General features: G+C 43.3%; 1 protein-coding gene across 5 annotated transcripts in view; it reads left to right on the top strand.

Annotated features, from left to right (window-relative positions):
* The window catches only part of KCNT1 (potassium sodium-activated channel subfamily T member 1), a 1,355,573-nt gene that overhangs the window by 1,180,314 nt on the left and 155,289 nt on the right, over positions 1–19,970 (top strand). For all 5 annotated transcript variants that reach the window (XM_069241642.1, XM_069241641.1, XM_069241643.1 and 2 more), the window contains exon 19: positions 12,841–13,057. In XM_069241642.1, coding sequence (XP_069097743.1) covers positions 12,841–13,057 — 217 coding nt within the window. The remainder of the gene's footprint in view (positions 1–12,840; positions 13,058–19,970) is intronic.

Raw genomic sequence — 19,970 nt, 5'->3', positions numbered from 1 at the left:
CAGTCCATCCACCAGCCTGCCAATATTCAACTAATTTTGATTTAGAACAATCAATGTAAAGACCCAAGACCTCTCCAAATTCAGTTAAGGTGTGCAGTAAGATAGGTGTAGACTTTGGGGCATATTTATAAGCCCGTAGCGCCACCTTGCGCCACATTAGCGTCATTTTTTTTTACGCTAATCTGACCAAACGAGGCCAAAATCCTCACGCCATATTTACAACATGGTGCAATGGATGCATTGCGCCACTTTGTAACCCTTTGCACTCCATTATGCCTGCACCAGGTATAATGTATGCAAAGGAGGTGTTCCTCCGTTAGGGGGGGGGCGAAAAAATGGCGCAAAGAAATCTAACAAATTTCCTTGCGTAATTTTTTTACAGCACTTTTAATGCCTGCTCAGAGCAGGCATTAAAAGGGGGCACACCATTGAATACAATAGGCCCCTATGTACTCTGCAGGAGTAGCTCTAATATTTTGGCGCTACTCCTGCAGAGTACATCAATAGCGTCACTAAAAACAACGCTATTGCCCCTTACCCTGCGCCATGGAGCACCGTATGTTAGATATGGTGCACACATGGTGGCGTTAGGGGGGCTCTAAGGGGCTTGAGGAGAGTGGCGCTGCATTAGGTGCAATGCCACTTTACTTAAATATGCCCCTATGTTGGTTGTCTGAGGTACTCCAGGGCATTACCCACTGAAGTCTGAGCACTTCCCTCAGCCATGCAAGCCATCGATTCAACAGCAAGTGCAAAGGGGAGAGTGAACCTTTCAGCCACTAACCCTGTGCGCATCCTCACCATTAGTCTTGTATTTAACAATTTGACCCATTGAACACATTTTCAAAACTCCCCCAAGCAATTCAGCACCCCCAATAAATAGTCCCAGCACAAGTCAAAAGCTTGCTCAATGTCCAGCAACACCAGAGCATATTCATGATCTAACAAGTGCAGAACATGTTACAAATGCGATAACCACCATATGTTGCACAATGTGTTTCTGCGTTGAATAGAGTCACAATGGTTCTTATACCCCTACTCTGGGTATACTCCGACAATCTTGTTGGCAGTATTTTGCTTGTTGATATCGTCTAACAGTGGCGGCAGTCCCAAATCTTAAGTGGAGTGGTGGGGGCGGAGGAAGGAGACGGAGAGGGGAAAATAAAAAAAATACTTAACTTACCGCCATCTCCATCTTCTGCTGCCTCGCGCTCCTCTTCCTTCCATGTGTCGTCCCAGCATTCACTGGGGCACCAGCACAGGCTCCCCAGCAATCCTGGTCCTGCTTACATGCTAAACATAGCATGTAAGCAGCGTCAGGATTGGTCTGAACGGCTGTCAGTGCCGCTTAGACTCAAGCCTGGGGTCTGTGTAGTTTCTCCAGCTATGCTTTGTATACAGCCGGGGTGAAGAAACCTAAGTGCGCATATGTGTTTGGCCAGCCTCTAACGGCCGGCCAAACACACATGCGCACTTAGTGCACTCTCCCCTCCTCCACCCCTCCCACCTCCCATTGCCCAGCCCCACCCCTCCCTGTCCTTCTGGCTGAGCCAGCAGATGAAAAATGAAACAACAAAAGACTATTGTTTCATTTTTCATCTCCTGGCTCTTGGCCAGAGGGGTGACGCTCCTTCGCCATAGCAAAGGGGCCTCCCCTATCGCCTTGTACAGAAGAGGTTGTTGTTTGGATGACCGCTGTTCAAAGTAAGATATAGGGTCGGTTGTAGAGATCAGAAGTGATGTGTAGTCTGATGATTTGTGGCAGGTGTGGAAAACCTGCCTGTGGCAAGATTACAAGAGAATAAAGCTATTTCCCAATAATGTGGTGGGGATAACCCCTCAGGTATTATTCTCATTGGCAGTAATTCCACTGATAGTTTAAACACTGTAGCTGTTGTGAATCAGCAGAGCTCACAGTGTTTAGGGCACTGCAGGCAATGTTCAAGTGCAGCCTGCGGCAGCAGCATGCATTGTGATGGTGGACCACTTCATACGTGCTGGTGTATGGTCACTGGCAAGGTCTTAGCTTTCTGCAGTGTCTCAGCAAGATGTTCTGCTATTAATGGGTACCAGGCTGTGCTGCAAGCACTGGGCAAAGTTTGAATAAGTAATCATAAATACGCTTACGTGTTGCAGGGTCCCATGTTCTAAATATATGTGACATAGTATGCCATAATTAAAATAGAGAAGACCATACATATTGTATCAGCAAGGGCCCAGCTTCTTCTTGATGATAACAGTGATTGGCCCTCCTCCTCCAGGTTGGTCACTATTTACAGATACTAGGATGCATATTCTTTTATTCAGGATTGTTGAAAATTTGATGCACAAACAAGGATGCTGCTGCCCACTGCTTCTTACATTAAAAATTACACAACCATCTGCAGGCTGGTGAGAGGATTACAGAGAAGTGTGTGTTCTTAATGCGTTAAAGGGTGCAGGATCAATGCAGCCCACAGGATGCTGGGCTTGGATATGCTAATTGCTCGGTTCAAATCCAACTGGCTCTGCAGCTGCTGCTGAGGAAAACACTCTTAATCCCAGCACAGCTTTCTAGCTTACAGCTGGCTTTACCTTCCCCAGTACAAGGTTTTTGGTTTTGACTTTCCTCTGGATATGGAGCTGGCTTAGTGAAGAGTAAATTTAGACACTTCACGCTAAGTTTTGTGCTGGCTTCGATCACTCTTTTGTCCAGGCTGCTCTCCGAGCCTGTGGAGTCGGGTAACTCCTCGAGAGCAGAGGGTCTTAACCTTTTCACTTCCGTGGACCCCCACTTAAACATTACTTGAACCCCAGGACCCCCAATGAATCATTATTGAAATTCAGGGATCCCCACCTGAGTCTATACTGAAAGCTGGGGACATCAGCCTAAGGAATTTTGGTGATTTTAACTGCAAAACAATGCACAAAAATACAGAAGCAAGCATTCATCAAATAAACACACAATTACATATTTTCTTTAAGTGACAAATATTTTTTAAAAATCACACATTTTAATTTAAATATTAAAATTGGACCTTCTCTAAATATGATTGAGGCCACCTATTTTCCATGTTATATTCTGTTTGATGCACTTGCACTGCTCCATGAACCAATCTGAGGATATCAATTGCGGGGCATATTTAGAAACCCTTGCTCCAATGAAGCGTTGGTGTTTTTGGGATGCTCTAGCGGAGCAAAGTATAAAATCATATCTATTAGGCCACGCAACGCCACTTTATGTGTATTTTGATTGTCTCATAGATACAGAGTAAGGCAAGGCAGCACAAATTGCTGTGTTGCCTTACTCTACGCTCGAGAAGTGTTCCATGGGCGTGTGGTGGGTGTTCCCATGCAGCAACCATGGATTTAGACACTTCCCCATATTTACAAATCCATGTAAACCTGGGGATGCGCCAAACCCTTACGGCTCCCAAATAACTTAATTTATCCTCGTTTTTTCCTCTTTCCAAGTTTGCTGTATTCTGGAAAAATCCTTTTAGGATTCTTTTTGTGCTGAAAGGTGCCAACAATAACGTCTCCCTTGCTAAGCTGCCGAAACAGCACCAGTGCAGGGGGAAGGGACATGAATGCACTGTATTGCATACATATTGTGCATTCCTTCCCTTTCACTTTGGTGTAGGGCTGCACAGCAAGGTGACTTTCTGTACTGTCCTACAACACATCCCCACAAATGAGGGTCTTCATTTTTAGCCTCCAGTTTGAAATTAATTTACAATAAAAAAAAAAAAAAAAAAAAAAAAATATATATATATATAAATACACTTTATTAATCTGTTAATATAATTTGTTGTTTTAAGCAGTCATGACCCCCCTGGCTGGATGTTGGGGACCCCTAAGGGTCCTTGAACCACTGGTTAAGAACCGCTGCTCAGAGGGAGGTTGTCACATCCACCTAGACAAAGACAACCTGGAGAGGAGCCTTCATCTTGTGATCCAATCACAGCGTACGGGTTTACTACATCATTAACACAGCGAACGCTCTCCAGGTCTTGTACATACCAACAAAACCACACCATACAATTTTCCAGGGGAGTAAAGCGTAAGTGTGATTTCAATGAGGGAGTGTCAAACCTTCCCCCAGGTCAGAAGTATGAAGTTCTGTGCTCCTACATACAGTATGTAACTTTCCACCTCTAACTCTCAGTTGTCTTACAACATTATCTCGGAACAATAGCCGTCCTTCACTATTGCTGCAGTTACACATTACGATTCTACACCAAAACCTCATTAAGATAAATGGGGAAAAACACACATGGGTCTATTTACAGCACCATTTTGGAGTGTGTTAGTTAGCAATCTTGTAGTACTCTTTTACTTACTCATGCATGCCTATGTGAGTTGGTCGTAAAACCAAGGACGTCATTTAGGGGCTGCCAGTGGTCGCAGCTGCGACCCCTGGGTTGCCCCTTGCAGCCCCTGGCACTGTCTTTGCAACACCTGGCGTCAGCAGTGGCAAAATCAGTGCCAGGCACACAAGGGCATCCACACTTTCTTTGTTTTTTGCTAATTCTTTATTTCACTGTGAGTGAATAATATTTCATTAATCACAATCAGAATAATAAAGCCCAACGCGGATCTAGTGACTTCACACTCGCTCACACTGCAGCTGACAAAGCCTCCCAGCTTGTCCTTCAAACTCAATATCCACAGAAAACTAACTGCAAAATATTGTGAGCACTGAAGAAAAATCGACAAACCCAACTTGTCTGCTTACTACAGTTAGGGCTCAATTACTTCGGAAACTTTACAGAAATTTCGACCGTGGCTTTTAGCTCTAACAGCTACTCATCGGCTTTAGCTTTCTCGCAAGTAAAATTCCATCTGCAAATTTCACCCTTGACTAATTCCAGATCCTCCTTGTGCACTCAGGAATCCCCAAGTATCTGTCAAACTATTACTCCCTTAACACTCACACTCAGCAGTGGCAAAATTAGTGCCAGGCACACAAGGGTAGCCCAACTTTCCTTCAGTTAGAGTAAATAATATTTTATTATCCACAATTAATATAATAAAGAATGGACTACAGTTGGCTTGAGTAAAAAATCATTTCAAATTTACTTTGAGTGCACACTTGAGGGTGAGAGTGAGTGTATGTGAGAAGGAGTGTGTTTATGTGTAAATGTGTATGCATGTGTTTGCATGCCTGTGTGACTGAAAGTAAAAGTTAAATAATTACGTCATCTCCGCTACCTTTAGGTATGACATCGACGTTCATGCGTAAAACATTTAAAATTGGAAAACATTTAAAATCGGAAAAAATGTACAATTGCAGTAAAGTGGGTATTGTAAGAGAATACTCATAAACAATTAGTACAACTACGAAGGAGTGTGCCCTCTTCGAACGTTTACTAATAGGGATGTTTAGGACTGATATAACAAGACATTTGAGAGTACGTAAAAGAGTACTCCTGTGGTACTTCCTTCCGTACTCAGAAACGCTTTTGTGAATCGGTTCCAGAGTCAATCAGGAAAAAGTAAACATGGGCAGGGTAATGCAAACATCTGCAAGTATGTTATTGCGGCAGCTTTTAATCATGCAGATGTTAATGTTGGACAAAAGACATGGCCCCCATGCGCCGCAAGACATTCCTTTAGGAACGTTTTGTCATAGATTTCCAATGATTAGGAATTCAAAGATTTTGCCACCTGGCCACTCCTACCATCACTGATTTGAGATATTTACTTATAAAATAAGTTTAAAAAAATGGTATTTAGCGCATTTAAAAAAAAAAACTAGATTTTGATGCCAGTGACAGACACTGCAGTATATAAATATATTCATGAAAAGATTCAGTTCTTTTTTTGTATTGACCAATGAATTGTCAGCCTATTACTCCCAGGCCCGTCAGTTATGAGTGTCATTAATTACAAATGTACAGAAAACAAAAACTATTATTTAGATGTAAAAATTAAATAATGGGTTGTCAAATATTATATTCCTCGGGCTGTAAAGACATTTATAATTCACGTCCTCGTCCGTCTTGTGCTTCACCTATCATTTATTGATTTATTGCGCATGTCTTTGGCCCCACGCACTGAGTCACAGGTCCCAAATGTCGAAAGAAGAGTTAGAAGGTGATAGGGAAAGAGTGAGGTGAACAGGAACTTTTTAAATGTATAGAAACTAAGGCCCGTATTTATACTCCGTTTGCGCCGAATTTGCGTCGTTTTTTTCGACGCAAATTCGGCGCAAAACTAACGCCATATTTATACTTTGGCGTTAGACGCGTCTAGCGCCAAAGTATTGGCAAAGAGCGTCATTTTTTAGCGTGAACGCCTTCCTTGCGATAATGAGATGCAAGGAAGGCGTTCCCGTCTAAAAAAATGACGGCGACGCAAATGCGTCGTATTTATACTCCCGGGCAAAAATCACGCCCGGGAGGTGGCGGGTCAAAAAACCCCGCATTTGCGCCACATTTTAACGCCTGGGTCAGGGTAGGCGTTAAGGGGCCTGTGGGCTCAAAATGAGCCCACAGGTGCCCTCCCCTGCCCCCAGGGACCCCCCCCTGCCACCCCTGCCCACCCCAGGAGGACACCCAAGGATGGAGGGACCCACCCCAGGGACATTCAGGTAAGTTCACGTAAGTATAATTTTTTATATTTTTCAATTTTTTTTGGGTGGCATAGGGGGGCCTTATTTGTGCCCCCCTACATGCCACTATGCCCAATGACCATGCCCAGGGGACATAAGTCCCCTGGGCATGGCCATTGGGCAAGGGGGCATGACTCCTGTCTTTACTAAGACAGGAGTCATTTAAATGGCGTCTGGGCGTTGAAAAAATGGCGCAAATCGGGTTAAGACGATTTTTTAGCGTCAACCCGACTTGCGCCATTTTAAGACGCCCTAGCGCCATTTTCCCCCTACGCCGGCGCTGCCTGGTCTACGTGGTTTTTTTCCACGCACACCAGGCAGCGCCGGTCTGCTTGCGCCGGCTAACGCCATTCCATAAATACGGCGCCCGCATGGCGCTTCGGAATGGCGTTAGACGGCGCTAAATTTTTTGACGCTAAACTGCGTTAGCGCAGTTTAGCGTCAAAAAGTATAAATATGGGCCTAAATGTATAGAAACTAAGCCCGTATTTATACTTTTTTTAGCGCCGCATTTGCGCCGCTTTTTGACGCAAAACGGCGCAAACCTACAAAATACAATGGAATTTTGCAAGTTTGCGCCGTTTTTGCATCAAAAAACGACGCAAATGCGGCGCAAAAAAAGTATAAATACGGGCAGTGTGAAACAAGAGCAAAACACGGATCGTGAGCAACACTTTCTTCCACATTCCAGTTCGGCGTTGTGAGGTCACAGCTGGTTAGAAGAGGCTGGTGTACGACTCCTTTCCTGGCATGAAGTGGCCTGACTCGTGCCACAGGGCAGGGTCCAGATTCTTCTAAGTCTCTTTGCCTAAGTTACACCAGCTCCTGCCTCCTTCTGGTCTTTGCCTCTTGAAGTGAACATAGGGTTGCCACCTTTCTCAGAAAATAAAGATGTACACACATTGTACTTGATCACAAAGTACCCATGAATCACTTTGTGTGTGCAAACTCCTGGTATAGGCCCAGCAAGTGGGTCAAGTTGCTCAAATTAGTGGGTGCACAATTTGCACCACCGAAATTTGGGCCACTGTGGCACGCCCTATGCGGTGGTCCAATCGAGATGAAAACGGAGCCCAAGATAACTCCTGGTTAGAGATGCACTCAGGAGCACTTTTGCTATTAAAAATGTGCACGCATTGTCACAACATTCACCTATGCAAGGAACAATAATGAGCAGTCAAAATTAACCCAAGGTCCTGAATTTACTTATTGGCTATGCCTGGTGACAGCAAAGCTCAGTTTATGGAGGTAGTTGTTGGAGGTGGGCACTAGCACTCATGTATCGAGATCATGACTTATTTTTCATCATTCTTTGACCCACAGCAAGAGAGAGAAAGGTGGACAAGGGGGATAGAAGGGTAGAGATGGAAGGATAGCAAGAGAATGAAAAATGGAGAAAGCGGGGATGAAAAAAGAACCTGAGATGAAGAGACAGAGGGGCATATTTAGAAGCCCCCGGGCACAACTGGAGTGTCACTTTTTTGATGCTCTTGTGGCACACACTGCAGAGCCATATCTAAAAGGCCATGTAGAGGCCCCCTGCGTGGCTCTTTCATGGCCTTGTAGATATGGAGTGAGGTAACGCAGCGCTAGTTGCTGCATTGCCTTACACTGCGATAGGGAGGTGTGCCATGGGCATTACGGTGGGTGTTCCGACGTAACAGCCCCGGCATTTGACACATTCCAAGATTCACAACATGCTGTAAACCTGGGAATGCATCAAAAGCCTACGCCTACCCAGGGGAGGCGTAAGGGAGGCGCAACGAGGAGAAATAACATTTATTCTCCTCTTTTTTTCCTCTTTCTATGTGTGGTGCCTTCTGCAGCACACATAGTAAGATGAAATCATCTCCTCTCATTGTTTTTGTGCAGGAAGGTGTCCTGCACAAAAGCAATCACCCCTAAAACACAGGCACCCTTGCACCTTCCATTCATGTTATAGAATCAGCACATTCCTGCCCTTTTCTTTCGACGCAGGGCAGCGCAGCAAGAAGGCGTGTGGCGCTGCCCTGCACCAAAACATTGTAAATATGCCGTAGGATGTGCAGCGTCGTGGAAGAAAGTGGCATGAAGTAGAATCAAGACTGTACAGCCTTGGTGTTTGCCAACTGCAGCATTCAACAGAGCGGGTGGCAGGCTCTTGAGGAAAACCCTGGCACGCTATACTTTTTTTTATATATAGAATTGGCACAGGTGATGAATATCATTGAAGTGTAAGTGACTGTGAAAAGGCAGCGTGGGGCTGTTCAGTGGGACTTTACTCTGTCTCACCCATTGCTTAACATGGGATAGACAGACTGACATTTGGAGCTTTCTCATGGCTTTTTGATGTACAGATCATGACTTACATATGTCATATAGTTACTTATACTTACACAGACAATTTATATTCCTCGGTTATGCATATGTTAAATTATTAAACTTCTCCTCAGGATTGAGCACTGACAATTCCCACAAGTAATTTCTGAGTATTTCTGGGATGAAAGGGTAAGGCTTCATTTAAAGTATATCACTTGGAGATAATTTTGTGGTAAAAATATTGTGAATGAAAAAATATCATAGAAAATATCAAGGATAAGTATGTCGTTTTTATTAACAATAATATCTGTATTACAATATTGCTTACCATAGTATCGAGGTAAAAAAGATCATTTTAATATTGTTTATTGTGTGCATATTTTTTCTATCGTACTATTTCAATATTGTTTTACAACTACTTTTTAAACGTTATTTTTCGGGTTGCGGGATTGGCAATTGGATCGGTAGTATTTTATTAAAAACTATACTTCTTACAAATCCATAATTGTTGTTCACTTTATAGTATTTTTACCACACATAGTCCATGCAACTATCTCTAAAATGAGCACGTGCTGTTATGGGATGTGTTTTGAAGATAGACAGAGTAAAACAATGAATGAAATGTATTGGGAACTCGTACTATGCAAAGAAAACAGTAAACTGCGGACACCAATGTGCATCACTTCCGAGTGAAGGAATTATGGAAATGACTAGCTTGGAAAGCATGCTCCCTCCCTGTCTTACCCTTCCACTTGGCGCACTTGCAAAAGCATGGACTCTGAAGTTGAGGACTAAGGCCATATGTACTAAAGCATTTTTCCATAGACACAGAATGGGTAAAGCGCTTTGATACATATGGCCCTCAAGTGCTTGAAAAGCTGAAAGCATGAGCTAAAATGAAATGACAAGAGGGAAGGCTGACCATAAATGATGCCAAGCAACTTCTTGGAGGGTGACTGCTACCTGTGCCCTTTGTTTCATGTTAATAAATTGTAGTACATAATTAATTTGTGTGCATTTTATTGAGGTTTCTAAATTAAAAATATATGTATATGTAACCGAATAATGAATTTTAGTAAAGGCAAACATAAACTCAGTAAAATATTCATTTCCAACTTTAATCTACATTTATTTCATGTGATATTAATAGTATATTACAATTAAAAATACCTTTTATAGGAATGTAGTTAGATATTTTAATTTTATGTTCCCAATATCTATTTAAATTACCACTAATAATTGTGTATGGATCATGAGAGTAAATCTGATGCAACACCTAAAAAATGTATATACTTTCCTCAGACTTTCTGGGATTACAATTAGAATTGTAAAAATGACCTCCCAAATGTATGCACATTCCCAATCATATGCTGGTGGGGAGTTTGAATAGTTAATCTGGTCCTCTCCCCCACATGCACATGACTCAATCTATGTTGGGATCGATACATAACGTCCTATACTTTTTCAACAAATCTATCGAAATAAGTGATACTTAGAAACTGCAGTTTTATTTGGGAACAATCTTACACTTCTTATTTTCTCACAAGGTGGAACTGCTGCAGGAGTTGTTTACGTGTCCATGATATGTGTCCATGATAAATTTTAATGTACATGACGTTGTTTATTATAACAAACAGATTTCACAATGAACAGCTTTTCACACTACTGTGCACCAAGAAAGACAAAGGGGGGCTGCTTTGCATGAAAGGGAGACCATAGAAATGCACCAAACCAATATTAGGCATATTTCTGTAGCCTACTAATGTTTGCGCGCTGTGTGCTGCCTAGGGCCTAGGGCCTAGCAGGCGCCCTTGCACCAGGGTGCAAGGGATCCTGCGTTACAGCTAGGATTGTTTTTATGCAGAAAGGGACACTTCCCTGCACAAGAAATATCCTTAACTGTGTTTCCTCTTTCTGTGCAGCACACACGGCAAGAGGAAATAATGTAGAGAAAGAAAGGTATTTCTCCTCGTTATGCCTCACTGGGGAAGACGCAGCATTTTGAATCATTCCGGGGTTTACAAGTCTTGGTAATTCTGGGAATGCGCCAAAATCCATGGGTGGATGTCTGGGAATGATCACACTCCACCCATGGAACTCTTTCCCCATGCAATGTAACACATTTGTGCTGTCTTGATTTACTTTGTATTCACTAAACCCGGCAAACCCGTGCAAAGTAGCTTTGCATGACTTAGTGAGTAACACAAATGATTTTGTGTCTGGGCTACGCCACAAAAGTGATGCAACCCCAATGCAAAATCTTACAAAATCTTCCCCATATATTTAAATTTTTATGTTCTTCTTTATCTAAGGATTCAGTGGATTAGTAATCATGTATTATAAGGCATAAATGACCCCCTAGTCAGATTTTGAAGGTATTATAAGTGACCTGGAGAACCATGATTTTACAAAGTCCCTCAGCCTGCAGTGTCCTTATTACATATGGTCAGGGATCTCCTTGTTCACTTGCAGTATACTCATTATTCATAGTTGGGTGTAAAGTATTACATTTATAAGACAGATTTACAGCATAAGTCCATGATTGTTTCGAAAACACAAATTATGTGTTAGCATTGACAAGATAAGCCTCCCATCACAACCCACTAAATGGGTCGTTTTAAGTCTGGTATGGCTTGAGAGGCCACTCCAGTTCTAGGCTGGTGGGCATTTTTCCCCGGAAGAGTCTTTGGGCCAAATGTAACAAAAAAGGCATTTGAGATTCGGAAATAGCGATTTTTAAGAAATCGCTATTTCTGATTCACAAAATGCAATGTATCATTTTTGCGATTCGGTAATAGCGATTTCTTAAAAATCGCGAATGCTACTACCGAATCGCATATTGCGATAACGGCCCCATTCGCACCTATGGGCCTGTTATTTGTGAATATTTTGCATTTCCCGAATTGCGAATTCCTAACTGGAATTCGCAAATTTGGGAAATGCAAACCCCAGGGTGCTGGGGGCCTAAGGCCCCCTCTGCTGCACCCCAAGAAGTTTTTTAAGGACATGTAAGGCGCTCACATGCCAAAGGGGCACGTGTGCGTTACATGTCAATTTTTAAAATGCATTTTTAATGCATTTTTAAAATTTGCACATGGTTACCACCAAGCTCAACTTGGTGGTAATAGCGACTCCTTAATGCCCAATTCGCATTAAGGAATTGCTTGTTACAAGTGGTTTAGAAATCGCAAATAAGGATTCCTTATTTGCGATTTCTTATTTAGAGAATCGCAATTTGCGACTCTCTAAACAGGCTCGCAAATTTAAGGAATCGCTATTTTAGCGATTCCTTAAATTTGCGTTGCGAATGCCTTTCATAAATACTGAAAGGCATTTTTTCATTCGCAAACGGGCATTCGCACCGTTTGCGAATGCAAAAAGGCTTGATACATCTGGCCCTATATATAGCAGGATCCTTTGCGGGGGAATCTGTCACTTATTGCAGGACTCATCGTCACTTATTGCAGGACTCATCGTCACTTATTGCAGAACTCATCGTCACTTATTGCAGGACTCATCGTCACTTATTGCGGTTGGAATGGCAGACCACAAGGTGGGTGTTCTCATGCTGAATGGTTTCTCTCAAAGTCTGGGGGACATTTGTGAACATGTTTCTGGCCGACACCACCGTAATTTGCATGGTGGCCAGAACCGAACAAATGTTACTAGGAATGGTGTAGGGTTTGCCAGAAACGTTTTCCCAGTGGTGGACCTAATGGCAAGTCTACTGTTTGGTAAAACTACCTCACTCTGTGCTATAGGGAAACTGAGAAGAGGATGGACATTAGCAGATTTCCTTGCATGGCCCGTCTCTAAGTGAGGTGACAACGAAAACGTGTTATTTTAAAGATTGCTTGTAAACTGATCATGAGTGGTATTCCACACATCACTGATTGAGATATCCGTCATCCTCTTCTCTCTCTGTCTCTATCTCGACACCCCTTCAGGTACGGTGGCGATGGATTTGCAGAACACAGAGTGCCGACCCGTAAGCAGCAGCAAACTTACCTTACCAGCAGAAAATGGCTCAGGTAGCCGAAGGCCGAGCATTGCGCCTGTTTTGGAAATAGCAGACAGTACCACTGTTCTGCCGTGCGACCTCCTGAGTGACCAATCAGAAGATGAGATGACCCCATCAGATGATGAAGGCATTCTCGTTTTAGAGTAAGTCAACTTTGAGTTATGCAGGGGACCCAGATCTTCTGTGATCACCACCCATAACAAAATACATAAAACCCTAGCTGTATGAATGGAGAATATGTACAAAATGCACTTCCATTTGGTTTTGATGATCATGTATTTTGTAATGTTGCCCTAAGTACCTCAATCATGAGTTACCAGCAAATGTCCTCTCTTGAAATATATTCCTTAGTGTAGGTTGTGCTAGAGAATAAACTTCCAGTGTTGACCTTCCCTGGCTGGTTCCTTGCTGTACCTCCCTACAGCTTCCTTACAGGTACGTATCACCTAGGGCCAGATGTATGAAAATATTTTGCACTCGCAAACGGTGCGAATCGGTAAATTCGGCCGTTTGCGAGTGCAAAATAGTGGTCTGCAATGCATGAAAGGCATTTGCAGAACACAAAGTAGAAATCGCTAAAATTGCGATTTCTTGCGTTGCGACCTGGATTTTGCGAGTCGCAATTTGCGGTTCGCAAAATCCAGGTCGCAGGCGATGCTGCAAAAAATCACAAATTGCGATTTTTCGCAGAATGCCATTATGCACATGCAAAATACCATGATCTGCAACCAGGTGGTAACCTGGTGCAAAATTTAAAAATGCAGTTAAACTGCATTTTTAAATTGAACATGTAAAGCACACATGCCCTTTTGGCATGTGTGTACCTTACATGTTGCAAAAAATTATTTTGGGGTGCAGCAGAGGGGGCCTTAGGCCCCCAGCACCCTGGGGTTTGCATTTCCCAAATTGCGAATTCCTAACTGGAATTCGCAATTTGCGACGTGCAAAAAATTCACAAATGTGGGCCTACAGGCCCATAGGTGCGGATGGGGACAGATTCTCTATCTGCGATTCGGTAATAGCATTTGCGATTTTTAAGAAATCACTATTACCGAATCGCAAAAATCATACATACCTTTTTGCATTTCTGTAATAGCGATTTCTTATAAATCGCTATTTGAGAATCACAAATCGGTTATATGATACATCTGGCCCTAGAGATGCCTGCACACGGTCAGTGTTCATGGAAACTTGCAAGATGTTTTTCATAAGCAGTGTCACATATAAATAAACAGCAGTGTGTGCATAGGCTGTGGGTATTATGTGCAACTCGTATGTGGCAGGGCACCACCCAAATGCCCTGCTGACGAGGCACCACTAAGTGCCCTTTTATGGCCTATGGCTTTTTAGTGAAGTTTATATTAAAATTATGTTTTTTTAATGCAATACTTCACCCATTTTTTTCACAAGTTTCAAAAGGGAAAAACCCCCTCAAATCTTCTGGATATTCTCAGTCCTGCATCCTCCACTGTCAGAGATCCCCAGCCATGCAGACATGCACTGGCTTTTATTTTCTCAGGAGAACTGGCACTGGGGGATCCCTCGGCTCTGTATGCAGTATAAGCAGCAGTTCCATTACTGTCAGGCAACGCTTCACCTGCATCTAAAATGGTTACCCCGCTGCTTGCATACATTACTATTTATTAATATTTATCGTATGAATCCAGAGTCTTGTCATGGGTGAGCTCCAAGCAACACCGTATTTATTCATCAACACAGGAGAGGCTCGAATATGACTTTAAATCTGGTGTCAGAGCACCACCAAGTGGACAAATCAGAGACCACTTATGTTGCTTCCCTACCACATGAAACATGATAAGCAATTGAAATGCCAATGGTTCTGGCGTGGGTTACCAGCCTTTTTGGCTTTGTCGATGCTTTATTTTGTTTCGTCATGTTTTTCAAACTTCATTTTGAGGGGTGGAGCCTACTGTTCCTTCGACAATATAAAAAAAATGGTTAAGAGCATAAATTTGTTTTTTGTTCCTGGCACTGTGTTTCTTGAGATAGAGGAGAAACTCCTCTCAGAGTCACGTTAGCCAAGGGTAAAGTGGGCTTGCCCATTGTCTCAAAGCTCAGTGCACTCATTCCCCTATCCTGTATGCTGCGGCGGCTGGAAGAAAAATGTGAATAACACAATAACAGATGGGTTGAAGACAAAGGCTGGCTGGTTACAATACAGACTCATTCTGTCAGGAGTAGAGACTCAGGCAGAAATACACACACATGTGCAAAGCAGACAGTGAAAATCGCGAGGGGGCTGGCCATGGGGTCCTCTGCACTGCCCATGCCAAGTGCATGAGCAGTGCTGGGGCTCCCCTGGGCCTACCTGCACCACATCTCCACCAGCCCTTACATGGCAGGGGTACCGCCATGTACTCGCCGGCGGAGAAGGGACTCGTAATCCCCAGGGCAGCTCTGCTTTCACCGACGTCCGTGAAACCCGACACCACCACGGCACCTGTGTCCCTGTGGTCTGACCACGAAGTTGCCTCATCGTGTCTCGACCTGCTGGACACATCGACCCTGCCAGATCATAAGGAAGTGCCACCTCGCCGCCAACACCAACTCACTTGCGCTGCTTCCGTATGGAACCGACACCTCACCTCCCCTACATAGCAGTAAAGAACCAATGCCTCACCTCCTGCATAGCAGTACAGAAACGACACCGCCTGGCTCCAGTGACGCCTCACCTCCTCGACTCCATGCCATGTCTTTGACTCTGCCTTGTTTCTAAGGTACTATACCCGTATATACTCCTTGACCATCGCCACACTTCCTCGCAAGTGGCGTCAGACCATTGGGAACTACTCCATCACAACAGTTTGATAGCAACAGTTGGAGCATATGTGTTTCTAAGGGCCAGATGTATCAAAGGGTTTTACCCATTCTGTGTCTATGGGAAAATGTGTTTGTACATATGGCCCTAAGTGCTTTATTGGGATTTGGGGCCAGATGTATGAAAATATTTTGCACTCGCAAACGCTAAAATCGTCCGTTTGCGAGTCGAAAATAGTGGTCTGCAATGCATGAAAGGCATTCGCAGACCACAAAGTAGAAATCGCAAAAATTTCGATTTTTTGCGTTGCAACCTGGATTTTGCGAATCGCAAAATCCAGTTCGCAAGGCAAGGCTGCAAAAAATCACAAATTGCAATTTTTCGCAGAATGGTATTTTGCACATGCAAAATACCATGATCTGCAACCAGGTGGTAACCTGGTGCAAAATTTAAAAATGCAGTAAAACTGCATTTTTAAATTTAACATGTAAAGCACACATGCCCTTTTGGCATGTGTGTACCTTACATGTTAAAAAAAAACAAAATTGGGGTGCAGGAGAGGGGGCCTTAGGCCCCCAGCACCCTGGCCTTTTGCATTTCCCAAATTGCGATTTCTGGTTCAGAAATCGCAATTTTGGAAATGCAAAAAATTTGCAGCTATGGGCCTACAGGCCCATAGCTACGAATGAGGCCGGTATCGCAATTTGCGATTCGGTAATAGCATTTGCGATTTTTAAGAAATCGATATTACCGATTCGCAAATGTGATACATGGCCCTTTGCGAGTCGGTAATAGCGATTTCTTAAAAATCGCTATTACCGAATCGCAATGGGCCGTGATCATACATCTGGCCCTAAGTGCTTTATTGGGATTGAATCTTTTAAAATTCATACCTATGCTTGTGTATGTTGGATTTTTGTTATTTTTGTCTTGTTTTACTTAGATAAGTATTGACTATTTTCTACACTGGTGTGGTGTTCATTTGTAGTGTTTTCACTGTGTTATTGTTTGTGGGTACAAATACTTAACACATTGCCTCTGAGATAAGCTGGACTCTTGTGCCAAACTACCAAGGGTGTGAGCAGGGGTTATCTTAGGAGTATGACTCCCTTACATTGACTAGAGTGAGGGTCCCTCCTTGGACAGAGTGCAAACTGGCTGTCAACTAGAGACCCCATTTCTAACACTGAGGATCAGCAGTGAGGATAGGACTTGTGCTTGTACCTGACATACAGTGATTGGTGTACACTGCTGCATAGTGCAGACCACTGCGCAACCACAAACTGCTTTTTGATTTTTTCAGTTTTTCGACAACCCTTAGATTTATCCACAAATCATGTCTCTGTCTGGTGAACCAGCAAGGGAAGTTGCAGAGGTAGTGTTTGAGACTGAGAAGTTGAAATCCTACACTGTGCCTCGACTGAAACAATTCTACAAGGATCTTCATTGCCCTCTGAAGAGTTCCTCCAGGAAAGAGGAACTGCAAAGGGTGCTGAGGGAATGGTGGGTTGCAAGATAAGCTGGGGAGGCTGTGAATGAGGATGTGGAGGTACAGAACCAACAAGGGGACTTTGGAGCCTAGGATCTGCCCGTAGGGTGCGTACACGCCAGGAGTGGCAGCAGTGTGTCATCCAGAGGTTCATCCCCAGAGGAGCTGGAGGACAGGTGACAGGCCAGAGCACATGATCTGGGAGTTAAGAAGCTCAGATTGGAAGCAGAAAGTCAAAACTTTTTAATGGAGCAAAAGCAACAAGAGAGGGAAAGGGTCCTTGCTCAGGAGGAAAACAAATCGCTTTTGGTCCACGAGTTGAGTATGAGGGAGCTGGACCTCAAGGTCAAGCAGACGAACCCAGCACAAATGGTGGCAGCGTACTTCCAGTGCAGTCTGAAAGGAGGATGCACATTCCCACAGACCCCTCCTCCCACAATTTTTAATTTATATTTTTGCAGGCAGGGCCCCTGGGGTGTGATCCCCGGGCTGGTATCGGCCAGGGGACGTGGGCATGTGGATCTGCAACTAACTACTGCTGTGTTTGGCAAAGGTTTTATGCAGCATGGGCTTAGGTGGTTAGGGGTGTTGGCCATGGGGACTGCTCGAACGCCAGGTGCAGCGTCCAACCCCTGCTGCGCACAGACAAAGGCCATGCATAGACTGGGATTAGGTGGTTATAGGGGTTGGTCGCAGGGACTGGCTACAGGCCAGGCCCTTCGGCCAACCCCCACGGCGCACTGCTGAAGGTGGTGTGCAGTGGTAGTTGGATTAATGTATAGTAAGGAAAATGACTTTACGTTAAAAAAAATATAGACATTCACTGAAAAACTAAAGGTTATAGGGACATTATAGTTAGGAAACAGAATTAAAAAAACATAGAAATTCCCTTGAAAAAACAAAGGTTATAGGGTTGTTATAGCTATAGTAAGGCTTACATTTTAAGCGTGCCGAACCATAGAAATTTACCTGTTATAGTTATCTCAAGTAACTATAATTTGTGCCCTAAGGTAACTATAACTTGCGCCCTCGCTATGCACTGCTAATTACTCCACAAATTACGGCAGTCATGACATCTTTAATAACATCATTGATAATATCAATGTAATATTTGCAGTAAAAGTTTGGATGAGAAAACTGTGCATGGCGGGGGTGCGAGTTACAGTTACCCTAGGGGACGAGTTATAGTTACTTCAGATAACTGGGTGAATTTCTATGGTTTGGTACGCTTAAAATATGAGCCTAGCGATAGTGTCTCTGTAACCTTTAGGTTTTTTAAGTGAAAATACATATATGTATACATATATATATATATATATATACACATACATATATATATATATATATATATATATATATTTATATATATTACATGTTACATGTTTGGGTACTTTTTTTGGCACAATATTTTCACTGTTACATGGAAATAACATCTTAATGACAGCCTTTGCAGAGCTTCAACTCTGCTCCTTGTTTGATTAGTAAGGACACGTTTCAAACATCTCTGAACTTAGCCATAGGTCATTGTTTCTTTAGCAGTCTATTTCTGAAAGCCACTCAAAGCCATAATGTCCAGAAGCAATCAAGAAGCATTGATAGTTCTGTGGTTCTAGCAGTAGCTTCAAAGTTTGGAGCTGCATTTTGTTTAATCAACAGCCTATACATGAAAGTTAAATAATCAGGGTTCACTGTAGGCTTTGGCTTGCTGGCAGCAACTTCAATAAACTCTGAGCATAATCAGTGCCTCTTGTTTATTCAATAGACTGTTCGTGAAGACTGAACATTCTTGTTGTAGTCAGTCATAATTTCTATAGCTGAAATGTGATTTAGGATAGCAAAGCCTGTATTCTTATCTACATGAATAATTCTCTCTTCTTTTCATAGAATTAAGCAGTATAGTCCACTTTTTCACTTACTGTTTGTAGGAAGCTGGCTCTGTATATACTATATCAAATTGAGATATAGTGTGCACAGAGTCCAGGGGTTCCCCAAGAGGCAATAATAGATAATACTAATGCTCTATTTGTGGTAGTGTGGTCGAGCAGTTAGGCTTATCAGAGGGTAGTGTTAAGCATTTGTTGTACACACACAACCAATAAGTGAAAAACACACTCAATGACTTAACTCCAGGCCAATAGGTTTTTATATAGAAAAATATTATTTTTTAAATTTAATTTTAGAACCACAAGATTCATTTAGCGGGTAAATACATTAAATGAAAGGTACTTTGCATACTAATGGTTAGGACTTTGAATCAAATCAATATTGTACACAGTTTTCATTAAAATGGCAAAAAGCTATTTTAAAAGTGGACACAGTACAATTTTCAACAGGTCCTAGGGGAGGTAAGTACAGTAGATTTTCAGAGGTAAGTACGACGCTTACGGGTTCACTCTGGGGCATAGGTAGCCCATTGTTGGGGGTTCAAGGCAACCCGAAGCACCCAGCACCAGAAATACAGGGCTGGTCAGGTGCAGAGGTCAAACAGGAGCCAAAATAACGTGGGTGCCTACAGTGACAGGGGATGCTCCAGTTCCAGTCTGCTTACAGGTAACTACCCACGTTGTCGGAGGGCAGACTAGGGGGGTTTGGAGGAGTACTGGAGGGGCCCCAAGTAGGCACAAAAAGCACGCCCTCAGCGGCACGGGGCGGACAGGTGCAGTGTGCCAACAGGGCATCGGGTTCTCAATAGAACCCTATGGAGGGACCCGGGGGTCACTTAGGAGCTCCAGGCAGGGCAGAGGGGGGGCCTCTCAGGCAAGCCACCGACTGTGAAAGGTTGAGGGCG

Source organism: Pleurodeles waltl, chromosome 6 (assembly GCF_031143425.1).
Source record: "Pleurodeles waltl isolate 20211129_DDA chromosome 6, aPleWal1.hap1.20221129, whole genome shotgun sequence".
Lineage (NCBI taxonomy): Eukaryota > Metazoa > Chordata > Amphibia > Caudata > Salamandridae > Pleurodeles > Pleurodeles waltl.
Note: the sequence above shows the minus strand (reverse complement) of the source record. Positions and strands in the feature narration are given on the sequence as shown.